This window comes from Lepisosteus oculatus, chromosome 6 (assembly GCF_040954835.1).
Source record: "Lepisosteus oculatus isolate fLepOcu1 chromosome 6, fLepOcu1.hap2, whole genome shotgun sequence".
NCBI classification, from domain to species: Eukaryota; Metazoa; Chordata; class Actinopteri; order Semionotiformes; family Lepisosteidae; genus Lepisosteus; species Lepisosteus oculatus.
In genome coordinates, this window is record NC_090701.1 from 53,597,466 (window position 1) to 53,608,841 (window position 11,376).

The following is an 11,376-nucleotide window of genomic DNA, read 5'->3' on the forward strand; positions in this document are numbered from 1 at the left end:
CGGTTCAAGTTAATAAATTCACTTTACAACTTCCAATTGACGGCTGTCGAAGACTGGGTCAGAATAACATAGTCGTGCGTTAATTAATGTAGGAAAATCACTATTGCTTTTATTTTAAAAAAATATGTCACATACAAAGATACCTACAGTAAGTAAGATATTGAGTGTGCTTGAAGGTCTCACTAATATCATTGTCTTTTTTAACAATCTGTTCACATTTTCCAGCTGCGAAAACCAAAAGCAGATGTTACGATTAGGGACAGGCTGCTGCTGTGTGCCAGAATGAGGGGGAAAGAAACAACACATTACGTTTCCAAATGATGTTTTGATTCAGGTGACAGGGAGGGATCCGGGGCACCTTGAGAGAGAGAGAGAGAGAGCGCGTCCTCTCGCTTCCCGGACCATTCCAGCTACAATATATAAAGTCGAAAGTTACTCCTGCGCTCCCAGAGCTCGTATAGGGTTAGCGAGAAGCCACGTCCCACCTAACCCCAGACACTAACTTCCCAAAGCAAAAAGCAACACAAAAACCTTTCTAAAGGATTAACGGTAAGGTATTTTCAAAGCTTTTTTTTCAGTATATTACGGAGCATGAAAAAATATTACTACTACAATTTCCACATTATTATTATTATTATTATTTGTTGTTGTAGTTGTAGTATTAGTAACAATCGCTATTGTCAAGCATTTGACGTTGATGAACTAACGAGGTGAATTCGATTATCTTTTACTTTCGGCGTACTGTACCACGTGTGAAAGCAAGTTGAGCCGCATCAGTTTCTGCCTCTTATTCAGCAGTCGAACCGATTGAAACGAGACGTTCCCGTTTTTTTTTTTTCCTGAAAAGCGTATAAACGTGAATTTGCTCTTTGATTTGCTTACAGTACCCCGGCTGAATCGGAATACATCCATCTGCCACTGATCAGAGAGCGCAGACTGAGGATGACGGAAGTTCTGAAGCTGTGCACGCTGAAAGCGCTGATTTTGCATGTTGCTTGCGGAGCAAGTGCATGGGTAGTGACTAATTCAACAGACACCTTATCGGCAGCAACCAATTTCACCGACATCGACTCTGCACTGAAGCACCACCTAGACACCGCGAACATCCCCAAAACCAGGCGGAGGCGTTACATTTCACAAAACGACATGGTCGCGATCCTAGATTACCACAATAAAGTGCGAGGAAAGGTGTTTCCACCTGCTTCTAACATGGAATATATGGTAAGTCTTTGTTGTGGACTGGCAGGTTTATTTCTACTGCTGCAACTCTTCAAGCGGAGACAGAGCTCACCGCCTGCAGATGTCATATTCATTTAGCTGTGGTATAGCAACATTTCCTTCTGAAATGTGAATAAATTATTGGACTGCCCGCGGATTGGTCATAGACTATCTTGCGTGAAACGAGTCTTATTTAAGGCGGTGGGCTACTGAGTGCATTCGGTATTTCTCTATCCCTTTTTTTCTGCCGGTGTTTCTGAGAAAAAATTCACACGAGTCAGTTCCAAGTACTGTCACAAAAAAAATAGAAAAGGCTTTTAAAAGTTCGTAAAAAATCCAGTCTCTACGTTACCTTATATAGGCATTCTAACAAATGCTTCAAAACGGGTTGTGCTGTTAGCAACGCGGGTGTGAAATTCTCTGGTGTAGACAGCGGTGCTTCTTAAGATGCGAGGGCTAAGAAATTAGGCATACTGTATAAATAGACAACCTGATTAAAAGACTTTGGTTCCTGCAAAGATGGAAATATTTTGAAAAAAGACATACCGAGATTTAGCCTTTTTTCCTAAATTGGAAGACTTGAAACGCCACTGGTATACAAATACTCTGATATAAAGTTGGCTTAAACACGATGGATTGACTGCACGAGTCCTGGCTCTGGCCAAATATGTTTGTTGAGAGCTGTATTCAATAACAAACGCAAATGGTAGTTCTCAGACATCTATAGCTGTTGCTTTTTTAAAAAAAAAAATCCTTTAATCACACACAGAATTTCAAACATTACTATATTATTTCAAATAAAGTGTTTTTTTTATATTAAATCGGCTTGGCTTCGGACATGGGCTATTACATTCAATTAAACATCATGTTGTAAAAAGAGACTTTGAAAAGCATGAGACAACCTTGCTCCTGTAATGACTTGGTTGGGTTGATCATGTGCAGGCTAGGATGTTGCTGGAAATGGGGTACTAGCAGGGAAGTAGTGGTTTTCTTTCTTCTTATCCGTTTATTTTTAAATAAATTAAGTTGTTCTTTAGTTATTTTAAGTTATAAAAGTGAAGTGAGATTAAGCTATGTAGACGAGGGCAACTTCAAAGCACACCCCTATACAAACATAAACTGTGAGGTGCATAAGGAATAGCTTTCAGTTTTGTGTCTTCTGTATCCTTTCGCATCAACAGCTGTCAAGCAGCTTGAAGTGCTTTGGACCACCAAAGCACTGCAGGAAAGCGATATCACACCTCCTCACAGTGAAAAAAAGTCTGAACGTTGCAGCATTCATGGCTCTGAGAGGAGGAGACTTACAGCATCACTCTGCTCTGACTCGAGAAGTGTGAGGCTAAGGAAAAGAAGGCAAACGTATAACAGATCTGCTTAATTTATTAAATATGCAAGGTATATAAAAGGAAACTTTTATGCTTCAGCAAATAAAAATATAGCAAGTCTTAATTCGCAATAAAATGTTGAATTCATATTTTGGGAAAGTAAGTAAAGAAAACATGTAGCCGAGTCACTACTAAATTTTGAAAGAATGTTACTTTAGCCCAAGGAATGACACCTAATGTGTGACATGAAAGCTGTAAAACATGCTGGTATGCAATTTTTTTTTTCTTATCAAAATTGCAGCATTCTATGAAACAATACTCATTATTGCCATATTGTTTTTTTCCAAATAACAGTGACAGCTAAATTTTAATTATTTTCCCTCTTAGATACACTTAGGAGAACTAAAAATGTCTATTGTGATGCAAATTTCATTTGTAGTCTGAAGCACCTGGATTTGTTAGAGCAGGGTAGCTTTTTATTTTAAACCAGCTTCTCAAGTCTGAGGAGAGCTTTACAGATTTAGTCCTCACGTATTTGTTTACAAGGAACATGACTGACACTATCTGATACTTCATATACTGTATAACTATACTGTACTGTAGTATACCTAGTTAAAAAAAGTACGCTACACTGGAGCAGGGAATAAATGCATCCATGTAGTACAACAGATAAGCACGCATTAGATTTACTTTACAGTATATTGTATTCTGGGGAAGAACACATCCCTGTGAGGCAGGGCAAGTCATTTATAAAAAAATACTTGAGGTGATTTATCTGCATTTATGTCCTGTTATAGGTGAATTTTAACTTCAGTGTGATCAAAGGGTGTAATTTGTGGGAGCCCTTTAAGAGCACCCCACTGCAAGCCACAGGGACACCTCAAAACATCATACAAAACAATAGAGCTGAATGGAATGGGAGTCTGAAGGTATCCGTTATGTTTGGGTGTGGAGCGACATGGTTACCTGAGCCGCCTGAGGGAAGACCCCAACCCCAGATTTCACTTATCACAAGACAGCATTCCTACAGGAAGCAACATAGCCCCCTTAAAACAGTGTTGTTCACACTCTGACAGGTCTTCATGTTCAGGAAAACCAAAATGATGGAACCCTTTTATCTCACTTATAACTCACTCTTCACTAATAAGTAAGCAGATCGATTTACATCGAACTCTTTTATCCCATCTTGTGCGTGCGTGACAGGTCTGGGATGAAAATCTGGCTAAATCTGCAGAGGCCTGGGCAGCCACCTGCATCTGGGACCATGGGCCTCAGTACCTCCTGAGATTCTTGGGTCAGAACTTATCCGTCAGAACAGGACGGTAGGCTCTGGTCTTCTTCAAAAAAACTTATTTTTCTCATGAGAGGATTTTTGATAATGCTTGTAGAGCAGGAATGACATTGTGTTTTTAATGAATTACACTTTACATTGACCGTAAGTCATAATATTTAAGGCTTAAAGCCATACTGTATATATTCCTGAATTCATTAGTATGATTAACTGGACCCCATGATAAACTGTTAGTGGAAATGTCTAGAAGGTCTTCAGGATAGTCATGTGTCCTGATGGAAATATAGACTACATGGAAGTGACCTTGAGTCTTCATGAATTCCTTTTTCTACCATGTATAAAATGTGGATAGAAACTGGGTTACAAATGTACAGAATGAAGCCCAGTGCAGAAATAAGCATATGTAAAATACTTCTGCTTGAATGTATTTTTTGGCTTGCAGCTACCGATCCATTCTCCAGCTTGTGAAGCCCTGGTATGATGAGGTCAAAGACTACGTTTTTCCTTATCCACGTGACTGCACTCCCCGGTGTCCTCTCAAATGCTATGGGCCCATGTGTACACACTATACCCAGGTAAGTTCCTGAATGTATTGGCTTACTGTATGTCAAAATGACATGAACTGGTTAATAAATCTGTCCAATTCTAAATCTGTCCATTTACGTGTAGATGGTGTGGGCCACATCAAACAGAGTTGGGTGTGCTGTTCATACCTGCCACAATATGAATGTCTGGGGCTCAATATGGAGGAGAGCTACATACTTGGTGTGCAATTATTCTCCAAAGTAAGTGACTTTTTATGACCATAACATTTATAGCATGTATGCCACAAGCAGACTATATTAAATTGCTTAATGGTAACACTTATGACTCAGACTGATTGAGATTTCTTTGTCTCAATGTCCAATCCTGGATATTTTGCGGTATGACAGTGCTGTAAGTTTCACTTAACTAGCAGCAACAGCCCTGGAGTGGCATTTAATGAATCCATGAAAGGTGTGTTAACTACGTAGCCGTTATTGGTTTCTTGAAGAAATCATAAATTGCACGCCATTCTCTCTTTATACTGTATGTAGAATTAAGCAGTTGTCCTTTCAACAAAAAGGAAAAACAATACATCTGTTTATCAGTTTTAATTGAACCTCAAGCTCCAGTTCACAGCGGCTTGTTGTGTTATTTCACCTATTATCTTCAAAGTTAAACTAAGCACACTCTTCCGAGAGTGAAGCAAATTCTCTGGTTTACGGCCTCTGTTCTCAGAGTTTGATGATGATATATTGATTGGTCCAGTTGCAATCAAGAAACAATACCCAGTTCTTTTGATTCTCATTTAAAGACAGCTTGGTTCTGTTGTGAGCTCTGATTTTTTTCAAGTCGGTCAAGAATGTCTGATTCCTGTCAATTCTCTGTTAATCTCAGAGAACACCTGCCTGTAGCCATGGCATAGCTTTTTTTAATGTGACCTGGTATGTTCTTTAACAATACATGCTTTGACACCCTGGACAGGCGTTATATACTGTATAGCATATATTTACCCCAGATCTTGGATGTCATCTCCCTATAGAACCTGCAGAATCAATTAAAGAAGCAAGATTTGAATACGTCTCCTACAGCAAACTTATACAAATGTATCGTCAGCCTTATTACGTCATTGGATTCTGAATTCAGTGACAGGCGTGCAGAGGGATGTGGGATCATGCCACCCAGAGATGGGTCTCGTGGACAAGATAGTGTCTCAATCAAGATAGTGTGCATCTGCTGATGCATGATGTAAAACCTTAATTAGCACGAGTCAGCTTTCTTCACAAAAGTCATCATGGATTCGCTGCTCATGATAATATTGATCTGTTTTGTTTTTCAGGGGGAACTGGATTGGAGAGGCCCCATACAAAGTAGGCGTTCCTTGTTCAGCATGTCCTCCCAGCTATGGGGGTTCCTGCACTGATAACATGTGCTTTCCAGCAGTGAACTCAAACTATCTTTATTGGTTTAAATGAATTCAGCTCTGTATGCTGGAGATATTTGCCTATCAGGCATCTTTCAATGTATTTGCACAACATTCCTGCATAGCATAATTTGTATATAAGTTTTTCTATTTAAACCATGTTCATATTTACAAAGGTAGCATATAATATCTGGACAACAGTTAATATAATTCCACTCTTCTTAAAGTGTACATAAAATGTATGATTAATATTCATTTTATACAGCAGTGTATTTTAATGTACTTTTTTAAAACATTGTTTTATTTGCTTTTTGTAAATGAGGTGTACTGATTGGGAAAGTAGATCGTGTCTAGAATATTTATCTTAAGGGAACATTCAAATATTAAAAATTATAATTCTGAAAATGGTGCTAGTATTATGGTTCTGAGCAAATGTTTCAGTTTTCTCAAACTTTGTTTTTTTTAACTTTGACCATTTTATACAGATGGTGCTTTACCTAAATTTGGTTACTGTAGGTTCAAACTGTATGTTGTTTTTAAAACATTGTTTTAAGGTGCTTTATTTATGTCTTCTTTGTCAGATACAAAATATCAGAATGATATTACAGATTGGAACACTCTGTTTTATTTTCATCACTTTGAGAGTACGCCAAGGGTTCCTTTCCGTGGGGTGGTGGATGCCTGTGTCTGGTGGTGTCCAGCTAAGTTATAAATCTCCACTGTTAATTGATTATGTGCCTGCTTGTTTAGATTTCATTTGATTTGGTTTACAGTATGCTCTAAAATACCCAACTTCAGGTGTACTGTTGCTGACGACGTCTGGAAACAGAACATCCTATAGTCTCTCCTCAGCTTGCTCACCCTTATTTCTGACTGAGCAACTATATCGATGGGTGCTCATGTTGGGATGAACAAGCAGAAGAGAATGGCAATGTCTCAGACACGGCCACAGCAGTGATTGACGGTGTCTCAGACACGCCCACTGCTTTGAATGACAGAGTCTCAGACTCACCCACTAGTGGGAATGACAGTGTCTCAGACACACTCAAGTGTTTTTTTTCCTACTGCAGGAGTCCATTTGGTTACATGTTAGGCAACACACCTGACTGAGGGCAGTTCTGAAACCCAACCACTGGTACACGTTTGGTGCCAATTACAAATCCCATTCAACATTTTAAGAGCTGAAAACAAACGTAAAACTATGCCTCGTATAAAAGATTAAACGAATCAGCCTGTGATTAAGAACTCAGCTGGAGCACAAACTAAGATAAAGTGGTTCCTCAGAAATGGCATAGACACATCTAGTAAGTGACTGCAAGTGTCTGCAAGCCAGTGTTCTTTAGGGTTGGAATTTTAGCAAGGAACGGTGTCTTGGACAGAATTTCTAGTTGCTTATATAGCTTGCATACACAGAGCAGTGTGAAATAATTAATGATATGTTTACTTTAAAAGTTTTGCAGTTTTTTTCCTGTAAGTTGAAATTTGCAATTTACCAACACATTTTTTATATGAATACTACATAATGCACCTTAATGTTCTTAGAACATTGAAAGACAAAGAAGCAACACATTCTATTCTAACAACTAAATTAAACCTGAAATTTCCATGGCAGATTTTAAAAATGACAAAATCCCCCCCTCCCCCCAATATTTTTTTTACATTTCTAACTGCCTTTCAATAGAAACATCCGTCTTTGCCATCTGTTAAAATGTGTATTGATTGTTAATATACTGGAAGACAAAAACAATATACAATTTTTCACAGAAAATAAAGTCAAACCAAATCATCAATCATCAAGTCCATGACCATAATAAACATTTAACAGTGTTTTTTTTTCTATTAGAATATGGTACAATACTTAAGCCATCCATTCTTAAAAGTTAGTATTGATTTGGCTATCACTTTTATCCACCTACGTTTGTATAGCTGGAAATTTACTACAAGAGCATGACAGACATGCTTTGTTTAAGGCTACAGCTGCAGTGTCTCTGCTGGGATTTGAACCACAACATTCCAGTTCTCAGTTTAGAGCTCTAACCACTACTCCATATTGTGCTGAAGATAGTCATGTTGCGGATTGACGTCAGTGCTGACATCACAGTTTGCTGGATAAGTTCATTCATTTGAAGTACTACTGACACACAGTCCACATAGCAGGGAAATATCACTCTTCTGCAATGACTGACAGTGGTGGCATATTTAAACAATGCACCACATAGGATTAAATTATTTTTGGGCACCCAATAAGGATTTCTAAAATAAGCTGAAAAGTTAGAAATGAATATATCAGATAAAGGAATTTGTGGTATTTGTGTGATTGAATGTGTAGTAAAAAATGTAAAGATTAATGTAAAGTCTGCCGGAATTTGTGCTTATAGAATCTGGAAAATTGGCATGCTCATAAAGGCAAGTAGGAATATTGGAAATCAGGAAAGAGAAGAATAGTAGGGAGCGTACTGTCACCTACTTTAATAGCACTGTAGGGCATGGAGCAACTAATAAAAAACAACTTGTGTTTTTCATCCCCCCCAAAAAACTGGTTGGGTTTATAGTGGATTGTATTAAAAATTAATCTACTGACATTAGATAAATCTGCTGACATCTTACAGTCTTCTGCAAGATCCACTGCAGAAGTTTAACAGCTTACTACCAATAGACTTTCTAGCAATAAATGGCTAATGTTACACCAGAAATTATTGTACTATGCAATATTTACAGAGGAGGAAATTCGTGCCATTTTTTAAAGTTTTCAATTGAACATTTTTGTCATAAGTCATCCTGAAATATAAAAACGTATAAATATTTTATACGACAATATTTTGTTATTGTGAATCTTATTCTAGGTGGTTTTATTATATCTTTAACCTGTTGTGGCCCAAATATTGTAAATCAGAAATCTCAACTTTCAGAAAATATTAAAAATATTAAATACCAGTAGTCATATGCAATATTAGGGGCATGTGCACTTTGTTCTTAATGAACGATTAAAGCCAAGGTTTAAAACTGATGCCCCAGCTATTAAAAAGACAGATGAAGAATATTTTCTAGCTTGGGTTGATATGGTACTAAAAAATACTGTTTTGTATAGCTGAGAACACTGCAAAGGTATTTTGTTCAATTAGTCAATAAAATATAAAACAAAATACTTGCATGTGTTATTGTATTCGCACTGAATGTTTTATTTAATTTTCTGTTTTTTATGTGCTTGAGATGTAACCAGGTGCTATTTTATATAATACCAATAAACAAGATACAACACACCTCTCATTGTGTTAATTTGAAGTGTATGCAGTATTAAGCAAGTGTTAACCACCAAAACAGTCAAATGGGACAAATGGCCTCTTCTTATTTTAAACTTATGTTCTTATTAATGTATAAATTCATATCTAAGTACATATACTGTTGTATTAAGACATCCCACCGTGCACAGCAAAAAATGTCTGTTCAAAAAACATTAAATCAGAACAATGAATTATTTATGAATTAATTAACTATGAATGAATTAATTATGAATTAATGACTATTAATTAAAGTCCTTAACTGAATGTCAGGATGGGATAACGACAGACAAGCCAACTTCACCTTTTAAATCACAATCATTACTGACTTTTGGTATATTCTCTATAACTTTTGTGCACACCCCTTCTCACTTTTTTTCCTCATTCAACAAACTGTGCTTCAAACAGGCAGGAAGGAGAAAACATGACAGAGTGAAAGAAAACAGTATGCTCCTTGTTTTGAATTCACCGCACATTTTATTGCGTTCATTCCGTGTGTCAACAAGCGGGAAAGTGAAAACAAGGCAAAAAGGAAAATATGCTCCTTGTTCACCTTGCTTCTTCTCACATTAACTCTAACCGTGGATGGAGCTTCAAATAGGGGGCAGGAAACAGAAAATGGAGCAAAAACACGCTTCTTTGTATGCTTCATTTTGTTACTGTACATTCTATACTGTACGTGGACATCGCCTTAAACAAGCAGGAAAGTGAAAACACAACTGAACAAAAGAGAGAAATGGTACTTATTACACATTTACCTCTCACTTTCATCTCTGTAAACATCCCACAGGAAAGCATAAACACGATGGAACAAAAGAAACGAAAAAGAACATTTGAGTCATATTTGCCTTGCTCTTTATCGCATTAATTCTATACATGGGCAATGCTTCAAATAGGAAAGAAAATGGAACAAAAAGAAATACGCTTTTAATGTCTGCCTTTTCTTTTATCATGATGTCCACATTTCATTTTCATGCGGGTTTATCCAAAACTTATTATACTTACTCAGTTGCAAAGAATTTGATTCATGGGTGTCATTATTCCTCATGACATGTAGTTAATCTAGTACACGTTATAAGAACATTTAAGACAGAATTTATAGCCCCTAAAATAAAGTGGTACCCATAGGAATTGTGTTATGTGTGAGATTTTCCAGCATGAATTACACTCCTGCATATTGTTCCAATACCTGTCCACTCTTGATCAGACTATAAATGGTTAATATTATGCTTTTAGAACACTTCCAGATACATATTAATCTAAAAAAAGTATAGCATAGATGACAAACAAGATGAAGCAATTTAACCCATCTTTTCCCATTTGGTCAACAGCAGTTTATTGATCCCAGTACTCCAGCCTTTTATTTAGCAATCCCAGCAATTTCACAGTAATATATAGATTTACAAAAATAGACTGAGCAGTTCATCAATAAGTAAAATAATCACAACCCTCAAATGTGAAAGTGAAAGATATGCCAAGAATATGAGTGGTTTGTATAATTAGAGAGAGAGAGATAACTTTATTAGCCACTTTATGTGGCAGAGATCCTTAGCCACAGTGCCACCGCTCCACCCGGCACATACGTTTTTAGTTCTCTGTCACAGCAAAACAGAAAAAAAAACAAAAAAACAAAACAGAATACAACCTAGAGTTAAATCTCTCTAAATCCAGATCCTACAAAGTGAATGGGACCCTGTCTCCCTATTCTAAAAATGCAAGCAGGCGAGACCATCTTTACCCTAGGGATCCTTTATACAGGAAATCAGAGTTTCCTAAAAACAACAGAATGGTAAGCACTCTTAACAAGGATCAAAAAAGGATCAAACACTCAATCACAAGCTGGTCTTTACAAATGATCCTGACCCTCTGGTGGGTTCCTTTTCTCTGTCTTGTGTTCTTCATTTCCTTTCTCCTCTTGTTACTTTCCTTCTCTTTCCTTGTGTCTCTGTCCTGTTTTGTCGGACTGTTGACAACTGTGAATGATTTACCCAGGATGAAAATGGAAACGCGGTAAGTGGGCTGGGCTACAAACTAGACTAAAAACCGAACGCAATAACTTTACCAATCATTTTACTTGGTTGTCCAATCCCTCGACAACAAAATCGATGAAAAATTAAAGAATGTTGTGCTTTTATTTTCACCTAAACATGGCTAACAGCCAGTATTACAGTCTTGGCTATACACCTAGATGGGTTTTCTGCCTTCCACATGGACAGAACTACAGAGTCCGGTAGCCAATGGGAATTTTTTTTTTACACCCCTTATCTTTTCAAGAAATGCCCCGGGATTTGTAATGACATTGGTTTTACATGTCCCCGT

General features: G+C 37.3%; 1 protein-coding gene across 1 annotated transcript; it reads left to right on the forward strand.

The window, feature by feature from the left end:
• The first annotated feature begins 451 nt into the window (after positions 1-451).
• pi15a (peptidase inhibitor 15a) lies at positions 452-9,033 on the forward strand. Its single transcript, XM_015353403.2, has 6 exons — positions 452-549; positions 885-1,221; positions 3,747-3,865; positions 4,277-4,409; positions 4,504-4,619; positions 5,696-9,033. The coding sequence occupies exons 2-6, from the start codon at positions 943-945 to the stop codon at positions 5,829-5,831; spliced, it is 783 nt and encodes a 260-aa protein (XP_015208889.1). The 5' UTR covers positions 452-549; positions 885-942; the 3' UTR covers positions 5,832-9,033.
• Positions 9,034-11,376: the final 2,343 nt, after the last annotated feature.